At 53.0% G+C, this 16235-nt stretch overlaps 1 protein-coding gene across 1 annotated transcript in view; it reads left to right on the top strand.

Annotated features, from left to right (window-relative positions):
* The first annotated feature begins 7104 nt into the window (after positions 1-7104).
* Positions 7105-16235, top strand: part of TRIOBP (TRIO and F-actin binding protein) — a 58234-nt gene continuing 49103 nt past the window's right edge. Inside the window, exons 1-4 of the mRNA XM_060025632.1 lie at positions 7105-7230; positions 8180-8340; positions 13391-13530; positions 15033-15222. Of these exons, the coding sequence (XP_059881615.1) occupies positions 8227-8340; positions 13391-13530; positions 15033-15222 (444 nt within the window). The 5' untranslated portion in view covers positions 7105-7230; positions 8180-8226. The remainder of the gene's footprint in view (positions 7231-8179; positions 8341-13390; positions 13531-15032; positions 15223-16235) is intronic.

Raw genomic sequence — 16235 nt, forward strand, 5'->3', positions numbered from 1 at the left:
TCCTGACTTTCCCAGGTGTGTCTTCCGTGTGTGCGTGGCTGCCGCTGAGACACCATGCCGGGCTCTCTTCTCCACCCCCAATGACATAGGAGGTTTTACAACTTAAACCTATATTTGTAATGTTTACTAGTATTAAGTTCTCATCCACTTTCTCCCACGTGTGCCCTCGGAAACCAGCAGACCAAGGAAATTGAATCATGGTAATTTTTGCCAATCCTAAGATTGAAAGTGATAGAGTCAGAACTCTCTGGAGAACTTGTCTTTTCTCTCCATGTTCTACCTGGATTCTTCCTGTCGCTCCCCATCCTGTGGGCCCTGTGGTTTGGGACCTCTAGGAGGTTAATCAGGAAAGATTAGATTTAGCTACATATAATATGAAACGAGATTTTAAAATAACTGGCTTATGTAAGAGAGGAATTCTCAGGTTAACAAAGATGGAAGGCAGCTAGCCTGGAGTGGAGATGGCAGGCTTTTAGCTTTTTGTTTTGTGCCATTTTCAACACATGGGTTCCACCTCGTGGTCCAAGATGGCTGCCTGAGCTTCAGCCATCATATCTGCCCCTCAGCTGCAGGAAGGAGGAAGGGATGAAGGTCAGGGCCCTCCTTTTAGGAACACTTGATGCTTGTGCTATTAGGCAGGCGGCAAAGGCTTAGGGCAGGAGGAAGAGGGAGCTCCTAGTTGCAGGGAAGGCTGGGGTCCGTGGTCTGTTCTGGAAAACCGTGTACCCACTAAGAATTGGGGATTGCGTTACTAATGGGAGAATTGGTGTTGGGGTGCAAGCAGCAGGTTCTTACACAGGAGCCAAATATGTAAAGGGCTGTCCAGAGGGGATCCAACTGTGGAACTAAAGCCATAGCAGACGCTCATCCAGACGTTCCTGTGACCGCACTGAACTTCCCAGATGGGTCAGGCCTGTGCTGGTAAAACAAGGAGCAATGGCCATGGTTACTGGGAGCCAGGCTCAGCCCAGTAGAGGAAAGAACTCTCGTAGTAGGATCCGTTTTGGGGTGGCCTGATTCTCCCCCGGGGGCTGAGGTGAGCAGGCTGGGTGGAGCTGCCCGCCAGCGCCTGAAACTGAGGAGGGGAGGGATCTGATGTTAAGCCTCAGCTTCCTTCCTCTCCAGAAACCCCTTGACCTTGATGTTCCCTAGACTTGAGCTGTTGCCCTCCCTTTAGCTGTGTGGAGGACTCTGGGGAGGGGTTCCCAATTCATCCTGAGCTCGGAGGGCTTACTGCCTGCTCTTTTGTGAGCAGGTCCATCTTAGAAAAGCCCTCCTGGGACTTCGTTGGTGGTCCAGTGGTGGTTAGGACTCCGTGCTCCCAATGCAGGAGGCCCGGTTCGATCCCTGGTCGGGGAAATAGATCCTGAACGCTGCAACAAAACTAACAGATCCCACTTGCTGCAACTAAGACCCGGCGTAGCCAAATAAATAGTTATTAAAGAAAAAGAAAAAAGAAAAGCCATCCTGTTCTGAGCAAACATCTGCCTCCTCCAGATGCCAGAGAAGCCCTTTAGGTGTTTGCACGCTGCCCTCCACCTTTCTCACCTCGGCTCTGAGCTGCCTCCTCTGGGAAGCCTTCCCTGACACCTGGCAATCAGTCATTTCTCCATCTGGGCTCCCGGGATACTTTGCGTTTCTTTCTTTTAAACACTGAACGTATTATAACCTGGTTACCTCTTTCCCCCCAGCCAGGCCCTGAGCTTTCTGAATGGGAAGTTGTGTCGGTCATTTCTGTGTTTCTGCTGTTGAAACAAGACCTGAATCGCTGTAGGTTTTTGGCCAGTTCTGGCTGGATTACACTGGACCCATTCCCCCTCCTCACAGGTGTTCCCACGTAACCCTTGAAATAATCTTTTTGAGATTTTCTTGGCCCTAGTGCCATTCTTTCCTGTCTGCAAGTTTCCGAATCTAGTTTTTTTTTTTTTAACATCTTTATTGGGGTATAATTGCTTTACAATGGTGTGTTAGTTTCTGCTTTATAACAAAGTGAATCAGTTATACATATACATATGTTCCCATATGTCTTCCCTCTTGCGTCTCCCTCCCTCCCACCCTCCCTATCCCACCCCTCCAGGCAGTCACAAAGCACCGAGCCAATATCCCTGTGCCATGCGGCTGCTTCCCACTAGCTATCTACCTTACTACGTTTGTTAGTGTGTATATGTCCATGACTCTCTCGTCCTGTCACAGTTCACCCTTCCCCGAATCTAGTTTTTTCTCCTCATCGCCACAACCATCTCCCGTGGGCCCTTGCTGAAACCTTCCCTGTCCAGTGAGCTTTGCCCTCTCCCTTCCCCCTTAGCCATCATGATTGGCAAATAACCAAAAGAAGGACGGAAAACAAATTTACCAAGCACCTCCAATGTGCCAGTGATGACATTAACTCAACAGCAGCACTGTGAAGTGGGTACTAGCTCCATTCGACAGTTGAGAAAACTGAGTCTCAGTTTAAGTTATATCAAAAGTTACCCCGTTATAGATAATAAGACATGATCCTCACGTCTCATGAGGGAGACAGACACATAGAGATCACCCTGGAGGTCGGTTCAATAAAGTATAGGCCCGGGGGGCACAGAACAGAGAGGAGGCGACATTGAAAGGAGTCTTGGAAGATGGCTTGGCCAGGTGGATGGGAGAGGGGATGGGCAGGCCAAGAGCCCTTGGTGAGCAAAGGTGGGGGAGGGGTGGTCAGAGGAGAGGAGAAAGCTGCAGAGGCCGGCGGGGACCAGACCCTTAAGGGCCTCAGATACTGAGCTAAGGATCTGGACCCTTATCTTGGGGCAGCGGGAGCCTCCGATGTGGGAGTGGGGGTTGAGCCTGGGGAGAGTCAGTCAGGGATTCATTTGAGAGAACTCTCCCTGGTGGCAGCGTCAGGGTGCACCAGGGGGACTGGAAGCTCCAAGACCCTCCAGCAATAATCCGGGGGAGGGGTGGGTAGACCCTCCTCTCATGCAGGTACCACTTGCTCTCTCAGCAAGTGTTTACTGAGCACCGGTAGGGAAGTGCTTAGTAAAGCACCAGTATTGGGTGGTTAGCACTGGGGATACACTGGTGAGCAAGACAGCGTGGTCCGTGCCCTCCAGGGACTTAGATTGCCTGAGCTGTTTCTATAGGGACAGAGAGGAGGAGAGATGATAACACTTATTGAGCACTCACTGTATACCAGGCACTCTTTACCTGGTTCAACTCACTGAGTTCTCACCATAACCCCACAGGGTAGGGAATTCCATTAAGCCCATTTTGCAGGTGAGGCACATTGAGATGCCCCCCAACCCTACCCTGATGTCCTCCAGGACACTGTTTCAGCTGAGTTCTAACTGCTCACTGTCTCTCAGTTGGAGCTGGGATTTAAGCTGAGGGTCATCTCTGGCTGGGCACATGTACATCTCCAGGGAAGGATCAAGAAGGTAGATATACCCAAGCCATGGGTCCTTCCGCAAAGAAATAAGTCACACCCTAGATACCTACGTTAACACTGGTTAACACTGTCGGAGTAGCTGAACAAACCCAAAGAAACGGGAGGCGGAGATCCAGGATCTTACCTCCAGGGGGCGCCACTCACATGGTCGACAATGTGAAAGACACCCCAGGAACAACGGGAGTCTTGCACAGGAGCCCGGCAGAGTGAGCCCTCACTTAAGGCTGGGGAAGCCAGGGAGGGCTTCCTGGAGGGGGTGGGCATTTAAGCCATAACTAAAGGATGAAAATCTGTGATTTACCATTTCAGAGACACTGCATAAAAGAGAAGTCCTGAGGGTTAGTTTGATTTGACTCACATAATGTTTGAAAACAATTTGATTTAGCCATATTTAAAATTTTTTGAGGCTTTATATAAAAGTTCAGATTTCCAGCTTCAGCTTCTGTAGGCTTTGGATCACCACTTTACAGGGTAGGTAGCTTTGGGCTGGAGCCAGCCCTGATGACCGTTTTAGAGACTCATACCTTCCAGCCCCTGCTCCGCTGGGTCACAGCCCCCTGCATCGCTACCTTGTCTGCCCAGACCATGTGACACTCCAATAGGCCTGTGAGCCCGGAGGCCTGGGATGACCCTTCCCGCTTGATCAGTGAGGAAGCTGAGGCTCAGGAGGGTAGAGTGGGATTAGAACTGTCACTTACTGTTCTGCTTCCCCAAATCTCTGAAGAGGTATGTCTGCGCCGAGGGGAAGGATGTGAGCCAAGGGGTGGAGGTGAGCAGGCACAGACTCTTCAGGGAGCAGAAAGGGGAATGGGAGGCTGGGGCTAAATGGTGACAAGTGGGACGCTGCCCTGGCTGCCACCATTATGCCCTGAGCCATCCCACAGAACTTGAGTGTGTTTTCAGACCAGGCACTGTCATCGAGGGTCTGGGTGGCTTTGGGCAACTTGCTTGAGTCTTGAGTTTCCCATCTGTACAATGGGGTTGTAGCTGCCCTTCCCATCACAGGGATGAAAGTACCACTGTCCCCCACAGGAAGGGGCTCCCTCCAACAGACCCCTTCACTCATCCCAACACACCCTTGGCTCACCGGCCCCCTTCAGGACCCTGGCTGCTGCCCAACCCCGATCCCCCCACCACAACTGTTTTCCCTGCCCTGGAGGAATGCAACCAGGTAGCTCCAGAGCTGCGGAGAGCACTCAGGACAGCCCACCAGTCCCACCCACTGACTCTCCCCCTCACCTCCTTATTCTTTCCCCTCCAGCCTCACTGCTTCCTTCCCCTCAGCCTGAAATGCTTTTCCCAGGACCTGCAGGCTCACTGCCACGTCTTCTCCAGGTCTTTACTCAAAGGTCGCCATCTCAGAGAGGCCATCGCCGACCACCTTATTTATTTTTGAATGTTTAACATTTTCTAAATAATTTATTTTTGGCTTTTTGTAATGTTAAGAAATAGAGCCATTGGAATTGTTTTATTGACTAAATATATGTGTATATATATGAGATCCAGCTGTAAATACTTCCTGACCACCTTATTTAAAAAGTAATGCTCTTGGGCTTCCCTGGTGGTGCAGTGGTTGAGAGTCCGCCTGCCGATGTAGGGCACATGGGTTCGTGCCCCGGTCCGGGAAGATCCCGCATGCCGCGGAGCGGCTGGGTCCGTGAGCCATGGCCGCTGAGCCTGAGAGTCCGGAGCCTGTGCTCCGCAATGGGAGAGGCCACAATGGTGAGAGGCCCACGTACCGCAAAAAAAAAAAAAAAAATGCTCTCCCCACACCAGCCACTTCCAACCCCCCGACCCCTTCATTTTTCTCCTTAGCACCTATCACCAGCCGACATACTCCATGTATTGCTTCTTTATCTTGTTTGGGATCTGATCTGTTTGTCTCCACTAGAATGTAAGTGCCACAAAAATAGGAGTTTCGCTCTTTTGTTCACTGATGTGTCCTCAGCACGCACAACAGACAAAGTAGGGGCTCTGTAAGTATTGAATGAATTGAAGTGTCAGGAGTGCCACGCTGAGTTGGCCCCAGATTTTACTGGTTGGTGGGGGCTAGAGAGCTGGGGCCATACCCAGAGTTTCAAACTCAAACCAAGCACCCACCCACCCCCTGAGTCAGAGAGGTCAAGTAACTGTCTCAGGATCCCATGGCCTCACTACAAGAGCTAGAGCCTCGCTGCTCCCTGTTTTGCTTACAGTCATTGGGACTAAGCAGAAAGATCATTGTCCTTGTTATGAAGGTGTGCTTTCACCCACTCCGTCCTGTGCCAGGATGACCTGTTCAGGGGTCTGTCTCTCCCCCTGGTCAGTGGGCTCCCCCTCTCAGAAGAAGCCACGTTTTATTCATGTTACCATATCCCTGGTGCCCAGCATAGGCCTGGCATGTTCCAGGTACCTGTGAATGTCTGAGTGAACTAGTGAATGAAGATGCTCTGTATTGGCCAGTGGAGTCCAGACACACCAGGGTTTTAGTCTTGGCTCTGCCACTTACTAGCTGGGTGACACTGGCGAATTAGTTCATTTCTCTGATCCTAGTTGCTGTGAAATGAGGATCTTGGTACTTAATCCTTCAGGTTACTACGTCCTCATAGATGTAAAGATTTTGGAATAGAAGCTGGCATAGTGCAGAATGTTAGAAAAGAAGGCATATTTTTTAAAAAGGAGGAGCTTTGCATTTTGTGAGTGAGCTCCACATCAGTGGAAGTGTGCAAATGGATGTGCAAATGGTCGAAAACCCCTGGGCATTTCATTTCATCCTCACAGGTACTACTGCCACCTCTATTTTACAGATAAGAAAATTGAGACGCAGAGCCAAAGCCAGCCGAGGAGACTGTGGCGGGAACGAACCGAAGGGAAAGATATTAAAAAGAGCCAGAACCGCCAGTGCCAGCCCTCTCAAGAACCCCCTGGGAACCCTGCCACTGCTGCTCGGGCTGAGCGTGCAGCGGGTCTGGCACTCCGAGGCATCTGGGCGCCGCCCGCCTCTGCCCCGCCCCTTGCCCTCGGGTTGTCCAATCCCAAGGTCTTCATGTAAATGAAGCACCTAGAAAGAGCCTATGCGAGCGGCAGGGGCGTGGTCTTCGTCCACCTTCAAGGCAACGTTCTGATTCATTGTTAAAATAGAAAGGCTGTGACCCCTGGCACCTCACCCCAGCACCCCCTTGTGTGTGGAAACCCGAGCCGAGGTTAGTACCGCGAGCAGAAAGGTTGAGAGGGAGGAAAGGCTAGTGGGAAAAGGTAGAGGGCTGAGGGACACGAGGAGGGACTGTCTGACTAGCTGGATGGAGGGAGGTCCAGGGGTCCATTCCCCGGGTGGGGCATGCATGTCCGCTGAAGGTTTTTCATTGTTATATCCACACCTAAAGTGCATTTTAGAGAAGGATTCTGCCAATTGGTTGGGGGTGGGAGGGGGAAGCAGGAGCAGTGAGGGGCATGTGTATAAGAGCACCCCACACCCGCCCACAGGGGATTAAGCTGCTTTCTCAGTCCGAGGCGTTGCTCCTTTATGTGGCGGGATTGGGAAGGAACCGCCCAGGCTGGGCAGGACGGATGCCTACTCTCTGCACTACTGGGAACAGGGAACGACGCAGGGAGATAACAGCTCGGGGAGAATTGGAGACCCCGGGGCCACTGAAGTGCCAGTGGTGCCCCCAACCTCCACCGTGCCCTGCCACTTCCTCAGGTTTGATGGTGAAGGAGCCAGGAATCTTCTCCCTGGTTGCCCCAGGGGAGGATGTGAAATTCCCCAGCTCTCCGCCAAGATTGGCAACTAAGGCCAGATCCCCTGCGACGCTTTGGAGGAAACTCGACAGGTATGAGCAGACGACCTGGGGTCACAGTAAGGTGCATGTGTGTTTGGGGATATGGATTCCTCTCACCCCACCCCGCTTGCTGGGGTGAGGAGAGCATCTTCAAGTCACTCTTCTGACGGGGTTCCCCCGCCCCGCCAGGGCATGGGGTTGGAGCCCTCAGTGGCGCCCAGAGGAAGAGCCCTGTGCTCAGCACAACACCAGGGGTTCTCTTTGGCTGAGCTCTGCCAGACTTGCAGAGTGACCTTATGCTGTTCACTTTCATCCATGATTTTGTCCTCAGTTCTGAAAATACCTGGCTGGCCACTTGCCTCACTCTCAGGGTTTCCCAAGGGACCTGTGTGAGTTGGCAGTGTGATCCAGTGTCCCTCACGCCCACCTCTGAGAGGATGGGGAGGCACAAAGACTGGGTTTGAATCCAGTTCAGCCACTGGGCCTTTGAACAAGTTATGGAATCTCTGTGAGACTTAGTTGCCTCATCTGAAATTAGCATTAATTTTATCTACAGTGCAGGATAACTGTAAGGCAAGGGTACGCAAACTTTGGGGTGCATTGGAATCGCCTAGGAGACATGTATAAAATGCATTGTATAAATGCCTTGTATGAGTGCCTCACCTCCAGAGGTTCTGGCTGGGTGGATCAGGGAAGGAACTGGGGATATGCATGTTATGAGCAGCTCAGCTGAGTCTAGTGCAGGGTCCTCAAAATACACTTTGAGCAACACTGCAGTAACGACTAGAAATCACGTGTCAAATGTTTGGCAGAGTGCCTGGTGCTCAGGAGGTGCTTAATGAGTGTTTGTTGAGTGAATAAGTGAACAGGTGAAAGAATTGATGGATAACCTCATTTCCTCGGTCCTTGGCGGTCTGGGGGCAAGCTGGGGCTGGAGTCCGGGTGGGCTGCCAGCCAGTCAGCTGGTCTTTGCCTCCCCCCGACCCCTAATTCTTCCCAGGCCCCACCATCGGATTGCAGGAGCTGCCCTGGCCTGATTCAACTGATATGGAGGGGGTGGCTGGGAATGCCCCCTGTGACCACTTTGAAGCTAATGTGCTTGCCCAGAGATGCTGTCAAAACTGCTTCCACCCTGAGGAGGCCCACAGAGCAAGGCATCAGGTAGGCAGGCTTTCCTGAGTGGTGGTTTGGGACAGGGGTGTCTGTGATGGGGGTGCCTGGCTGGGCCACTAACTTGCAGCTGAACTCAGACACTGACCTTCCTTGTGGTCAGAGCCTCAGTTTTCTCAGTCTGTACAATGAGGTGGTGGGACCATGTTAATGCTTCTCAAATGCCAGTTATTCTCCTCCTGCTCTTATGATTTTCTGCCAAGCCTCATATAACCTATTACTTACCGTACTGTCCATTAAATCAATACGCATTTTTTCACTTATATTAAAACAAAACTTTACATCACCACCACAAATAGAAAACTAGAATCATATTCTTTATATAGAAGGTTCAAAGGAAAGAATAAAAGAGGAAAAAAAAACCAACCCAGAAATGTCACTAAATTCTAACTAGAGAGTGTTGTCAGCTCAAGGTTCTGAGCCTGAGCCCTGCTGTCTCTCTGTTAAAAAGGGAGATTGGTAGGTGTTAGCCATTAAAGATACACACATCCACTGGAGACTTTGTCCTTGAAGGTACGGAAGGAGTGAAAGGGGAGGCATTTTCTCACTTTGTGAAGGATGAGGTTTCAGGCTAAGCCCTGGTCCGAGTAAACCCAGAGCTATGCGAAGCACGGGACTGTGAATCTCCAAGGGCGCTGCAGCCTTGACCCCCTCATGGCTCTGTGTCATTCTCAGTGAGACTCGAGGCTCCCCTTGAGCCTGGCCGCCATCTCCGTGCAGGCATTAGCCTCTAAGAGGTGGCCATTATAAGCGAGTTGCTGTTCAGCTTTAGAGCCAAGCAGACCAGAGTTCCAGTCCTAGGTTTGCCATTTACCCGCTGTGTGACCTTGGGTCATTGACTGCTCTGGTTTCACTCTCCTAATGGGTAAAGTGGGGCAACAAGTCTTCTCACCCAGGGCATCTGGCCCTGCTTAGCCCAAGTCACATGTGGCTAATTCGATACACATTCGTTTCCTTTCTTCCTCCTTCCCGACCAGAAGAGTCAACCTGGGAGATTCTTTTCTACCTGTCCTGATACCTCCAAAAACAGCTCCCTTACCCTCACCCCCAAGTTCAGGGAGCAGTTGCCTGAAATCCCTTTGAGTCCATCTCCCATGCAAATGACCTTCTCCCGGTGGGTGGGGAGATGGCAAGCCTGAAACAGGAGGAGAAGCTTGGATTCAGACAGGTCTGAGTTCTAGTCTCAGTCCCACCACTTCCCAGTTGAGACCAGTTGGGCCAGCTCATGTGTTCACATATATTGAATCGGTGCTTAAAATGTGCCAGGCATTATGCTAGATATTGGGGAAACAGTGACAAATAGAACAGACACAGTTCCTGGTTCATGGGCTTGTAGTCTAGCAAGAGAAATGGAGACTAAGAAAGTAATCATGCAAATAATTTTTTAATCATGGTTGTGATAAATGTTGTAAAGGAGCAGCAAGTGGCATGAGGGTAAATGATAGGGCATTCGGGGAATGTTTCTCGAAGGAAATGCTACTTTAACTGCTTGGTAAGGGCTGGGAGGGCATCGCCAGTGAAGCTGGGGTAAGAGGAGTGGAAGGGAACAATAAGTGCAAAGCCCCTGAGGCAGCAAGGAGGAGGCACACTGGAGGGTGGAGAGAAGCCAAGGATGGAGAATGGGGTGGGGGCTGGGTCTCACCGCCTGTGGGGACTTGTGGACATGCTGAGAACCTTGGACTTTTTCCTGAGACGCATGGGCAGCCACTAAAGATTTTAAACAGACGAGTGATGTGATCAGATTTGCATTTTCAGAAGTCACTCTGACTGCAGGACAGAGAATGGACAGCAGGGAGTGAGAGTGAACAAGGCGACCAATGAGGAAAAAGTGCAATTACTCATATCAGAGGTGACAGAGACTTTTTTTTTAATTAACTAATTTTATTTTGGCTGCACTGGGTCTTCATTGCGGCACGCGGGCTTCTCTAGTTGTGGCGCACGGGCTTAGCTGCGGTATGTGGGATTTTAATTCCCCAGCCAGGGATTGAACCCAGGCCCCCTGCATTGGGAGCATGGAGTCTTAACCACTGGAGTACCAGGGAAGTTCCTGATGCTGGAGATTTTGAGATGGAGACAAATGGACACATTTCAGAACTAACTGAATAGGAGAATCTAAAGGATTTGGTAAATGAGTAACGTGGAGAGGCTGGAACATGGCTGACTGCTGTGTTATTTTCTGAGGCAGAGTTCTTGGAATGGGAGGCCCGTTTGGAGTTGTTTGGGGTGGTGAGTGGGAGGTGCCTGGGGGACACACTGGAGATGAGAGGAGTTTACTTAATATGAGGAGCTCAGGAGCCAGACCTCTGCAGGAGGTAGAGGCTTTCAAGTCATCAGGATCTGGCGCTGATGAACAGTTTCAAACACGTAGAGTCCCAAAATCTGTGTGTTACAAAAGCATCCCCCAGCCAGATCCTTAATTACACTCCAGCACACACTCATCCCTGAGGGGCCTGATAAAGGTATCACCTGGGGCTAGAGCCAGTTCTGACATCTTCACCTATGTTAGAAAATGCAGGGACTTCCCTGGTGGCGCAGTGGTTAAGAATCTGCCTGCCAATGCAGGGGACATGGGTTCGAGCCCTGGTCCGGGAAGATCCCACATGCCACGGAGCAACTAAGCCCGTGAGCCACAACTACTGAGCCCATGTGCCACAACTACTGAAGCCTGCGCGCCTAGAGCCCGCGCTCCACAAGAGAAGCCACCGCAATGAGAAGCCTGCGCACTGCATTGAAGAGTAGCCCCTGCTCACCCAAACTAGAGAAAGCCCGCGCGCAGCAACGAAGACCCAATGCAGCCAAAAATAAATAAATAAATAAATTTATTTGGAAAAAAAAGAAAGAAAAAGAAAATGCAGAAAGGGCCCCAGGTCACAGAGCAAACCTTTCGCAGAAGCTTGCTCCAGTTCCCCATGATCCTGGGCTCTGGATGCATCTCTGCTCTGCTCTCAGCTGAGTCTCCCAGGCTGGGAGGTGTGAGGAGGGCTTATCCCTGGAAATCACACAGCCTAGACCAGGTCATGGCCAGGTTCTGGATGGAGAGGGGAGGGTCTTGCTGTATGCCAGGCCCCATACATTCCTTTTCAATGCATCTATTCTTAAGTGTCTTTAACATTTTATTGACTTAACACTAATAAAATTCTATTGAATGTTTTTACATTATTTATTATATTTAAGATGTACAGACCTGGCGGTGTTCTAAGCCCTTTTACTCATATTAACTCATTTAATTCTCATAACACCCCTAGGGAGTGGGTCCATTAATCACCTCCGTTTTGTAGATGAGGAAACCAGGCTCAGAGAGGGAAGTCACTGGGCTGAGGTCACCCAGCTGGGAAGTGGAGGCGCCAGGATTGGGCCTGATGACTGTCTGAGGCCAGAGCCCGTGCTGACCCGCCAGACAGGAAATCAGAGCTGGGGATTAGTTGCTGGGCCTACTCGTGTGGATGGTGGGTAGTGACGGGGGCTGGAGGTGAAGGCAGGGAGGAGGTACCACGACAGGCTGAGGCTCCTGCCGGGCCCAGCTGGGCTGGGACCCCTCGATGATGCCCAGAGTGCCGCTCCCTCCTTATTCACGCGGCAAGGTCCCCAGGGTAGCCAAGGCGCCAGGCCGGGCTGCAGATCTGACACCTCCCGCTATGGAGCGCTGATCAGAATCTGGCTCCCGGGCAGGGGGCGAAACTGAATCCAGAAGGGCCTTCCTTCTCTGGCTTGGATGGCGCGGCAGACACCCCAGCCCCACTCCTTGGCACTGCCCAGGTCCCAGAGTGGCGGCCTTCTTGGAACCCGGAGACTCTGTGCCCACCCCAGGGCTGCGGCCAGGCTGTGGCCTCCGCCCCGGTTCTGGGCTCCAAGGTCCCCAGGGAGCCCGGGCCCAGGCCCCCGCCCGGCCCCGCTCTCAGGTGAGCCGCGAGGATCGGGTTCCTGCGGTTTCATGTCCTGCATTGTTCTTGGCTGGGCCCCGGCTTATGAAACAGTAATGAGGGGCCCCTGCTCCCGCAGCCGGCCCCTCTAAGGTTTCCACTGCCTCGGCTGCCGCCACCTCGGCCCAGAGTCGGGGCCTGGGAGGGCAGCAGCGTGGGGGCCTGAGTTGGAGCCCCCCGGGTACGAGGGTGCTGACAGCCGCCAGCCGCCACTGCCGGAGCCCGCCGCACAGGTAATCCGAGAGGAGGCGGGGTGCAGGGTGCCGTGGCCGCTGTCCCCCTCACCGGGGGGAGGGCCCTGCCACCCTGGGAGGTGGGGAGGAATGGGGGGGCCTTCCCGGAGGCGAGCAGCCGTTCCCCCGGGTGAGCCCAGCACCAGCCTTCGCAGGTGTGGCCCTGCTCAGGGCAGGAGGGAGAGAGAAACCCTCAGCCAGCTCAGGGGCCCTGACCCCAACCCCTGGAGCCTTGACCTTCCAGCCCTGGAGGCCCCTGGCCCTCCTTTAGGAGCGCACATCTCTCCTTTTCTCCAAGGTCTTCCTTCCCATCTCCTCCTCCCTCAGACTACCTCTTCCTGCCTCAGACATTTTCCTTCATCCTCCGGACTAGCTTAATCCTCCCTCTCCCTCCTCATCCTTGAGTTCTGGCAACAGAAGACCCTTTTGGATCCTTTAGTGCCCTTCACATCCTCAGGCACAGACTCATACCTATGTGCCGACACACACGTGCTTGCTCGTGTACACAGGTCAGGTGGGTATGCTAATGCGCGTGTTTATAAACACATATAAACAAACGTCCACGCACTTTCGCAAACACACATCAGTGTACCCACCAGACATGCACACACATGCGTGCACATGCGCATACTTGCACACACGCAGGAATTTATACGAACACATACCTGTAGACATGTGCGCATGCACATAACCTGTGCCTCTGCCAGCCCCCAGCTTGGGCCCCAAGGAGCACTTCCAGTCTGATGGACAGCTCTCCCTGAGAAGTGGAGGTCCCAGGAGGAGCTGTCTGGAGACTCTTCCACACCGCCTGGTGGGGGGAGGGGCTGCACAGGGGGAGGGGAGCCCCCACGTGGGCGACGAGCTGCCTCCTCTCCGACTCTGTCTCAGGAGCCCGGGAGCCCTCCAAGTGCTGAGGCGCCCTACTGCGACCTGCCGCGCTGCCCAGCCGCCCCTGAGGACCCGCTCGGTGCCTTGACCTCCAACTGCCAGTCTGTGGCGGGTTCGGGCCTTGGGCCAGGGCCTGAAAGGTGGGTAGAACCCTGGGGCCTGAGGAGGGGTTCCCGGGGTTGGATGCCCTCACCCACCCCACCCCACACCCCTTCATGCTGGCAGCCTCCGTCTGTGATGGCTGCTGTCGTGGGTCACATGGTCAGTCCACTCGGCCTGGGTACAGGCAGCAGTGGGCATGTTCCATGGGCCCTAGCTCAGGGGATGGAGCGTGTGCACCCACCCTGAAGTGGGCATGGCCCACAGCCCACTCACATTTCCTGGTTCCCTTTGCACTGCTTTAAAAGATTAAACAGTCTCAGCACCCAGGGGCGCTTTTTATCACCCACCTACCTGACCATGCACTGCCCCTAGGCTCTGGAATCCCTCCACCCCGGGGCCTGAGTTGGACCGAAGTCCCTCTTTGGGGCCATGGTGCCTTGGGAGGACATGGCTGAGGGTCTAGAGACCTGGGTTCCAGCTTCAGCCATCCTTTCCTGATGGGCTGTGGGACCTTGGGCAAGTTATTCCCTCTTTTTATACCTCAGTTTCCCTGTTTAAAAAAGAAGAGGGATTGAATCAAATCAGCATTGTTTTGCGAACATGTGTTCCTCATAGGTAGGCATTATTTTACAAAAAACAAAAAACAGCTCTGCCGTCAAATATGTTTCAGAAAGTCTGGTATAAACAAATTGGAATATTGTTTTTGCAGGACTTGTCAGAGCTTTTAGTTTGCTAGCATGCACTGTGCTTTTGGGTGGGGAAGGTAGGAGAAGAGTGTAATATGTCTCAAACTTATTTGACCACAGACCTCTATTAAGAGTCATCACTCATTTCTGTCTCATAGGCCAATTTGTGGGTCACTCTTTTTTTTTTTTAATTTTAGAATTTTATTTATTTTTTATACAGCAGGTTCTTATTAGTTATCCATTTTATACATATTAGTGTATATACGTCAATCCCAATCTCCCAGTTCATCACACCTCCCCACCACTTTCCCCCCTTGGTGTCCATTGTGGGTCATTTTTTGGGGATACTGCCAGCTCTAACCTACTGGCTTCTTTAAAGCAGGGCTTTCTCTACAGCTCCCTCCCTTGGCATCCAGACCGGTGGCACTGTCACTGCCCCTGGAGCCCTGCTCCCTCTCAAAGCCCCCTGTTAGCCCAGCATGATTCTGTCTTAGTCTTACAGAGCTTGGGGTCCTCTCTCCTGCTCCAGTAACATGGTGGGGGTTGAGGCCACAGCCCTGGTTCACAGTGCATCTCTGCCTTTTCCTAGCTCTGTGACCTTGGCCAGTCCCTTGACCTCTCTTAGCCTCAGTTTCTTCATCTGTAAAATGGGAATCTTTACACTCACTTCGAAGGGAGGCTGTTGGAGCTAAACGAGGCAGCCCACGTGAAGGGCAGAACACAGGCAGCCCTCGGTGTTAGCTCCCTCCTCCACTAAAAAGTGAGGTGTGTGTGCACCTGGGTGGTGGTGGGGTGTTACTCCTTAATTCCCATCACTTTGAGGGAAAAAGTCATGGGCCTGTCTCCTCTCCCAGGGGCCCATCAACAGGGCTCTCTGCAGAGGGCCTCACAGCCACCCCCAGGAGCCAGGAACCCGAGGCAGCACCCTACCTGGAGGGCCTGACCTCCTCCCTGTGCGGCAACTTCACCGAGAGCCCTGACTCTGGCACCAGCTCCAGCCCTGACTGCGAAGCCCCTGATGATACCAGCGACTCGTCTTCCGTGGTGAGAGGGGGGCGGGAGGCCAGGGCAAGAGCAGGTGTCTGCCCCTGGGCCAGCCCTGGGGTCCCACGCAAACCCCCAGACGGGGCTGAGCCTCTCACAACAGGGAACGGAGCCGAGGTCCTCTGGAGCCTTAGCCAGCATGTTGGGCTGCCCCAGACCATGCACCTGGGAGGGACCGGGGGCTCTGCAGGGCCAGCCCAGGGGGGCTGAGGGCCTGGCTATGAAAAGGTAGAGGCAGGTGTTTCCGTTGACAGGGAGCTCGTGCATCGTCAACGGGCTCCAGCCGCCAAAAACTCTCAGTGCACGGAGGGCCGGGATGTTGGGTGTGGTACCCAGATCAGGAGTGGGACTGGACCTAGGCCCCGCCCTGGTCACACACTGCTAAGCCCCATGGCCAGCCCTGGCATGGATCTCCAAGGGTCAGAGGAAAGGGAGCAGGCTGTAGGGCCTGGCAAGGGCGGGGGGCCATTTAGCCAGGAGAAGAGGAGACTCAGGGGAACTTCTTGGGACATGCGACCCTCAAAGTGTTGTCCCGGGACAGAAGAGGCCGGCTATCCAGGAGACCCCAGGGGAAAGTGATAAGATTCAGAATAAAACGACCCAGCCCTGCAGGCATTGTCTCAGGAAGGCTCACCACCCGCCTCTGAGGTGGAGAGTTTTATGTCCCTGTTTTGGGGCAAGAAATCTGAGGCTCAAAGAAGGGAAGTGACTTACTTGAGGCCACACATCTGGGAAGTGGTGGGGCTAGACTTTAGGGGTTTTTTTGTTATTATAAATTTATTTATTTTTGGCTGCATTGGGTCTTTGTTGCTGCGCGCGGGCTTTCTCTAGTTTTGTTGAACGGGGGCTACTCTTCAATGTGGTGTGTGGGCTTCTCATTGCTGTGGCTTCTCTTGTTGCACAGCATGGGCTCTAGGCGCGTGGGCTTCAGTAGTTGTGGCATGCGGGCTCAGTAGTTGTGGTGCACGGGCTTAGTTGCTCGGTGGCATGTGGGATCTTCCCGGACCAGGGCT

The sequence above is a fragment of the Delphinus delphis genome, chromosome 11 (assembly GCF_949987515.2).
Source record: "Delphinus delphis chromosome 11, mDelDel1.2, whole genome shotgun sequence".
Lineage (NCBI taxonomy): Eukaryota > Metazoa > Chordata > Mammalia > Artiodactyla > Delphinidae > Delphinus > Delphinus delphis.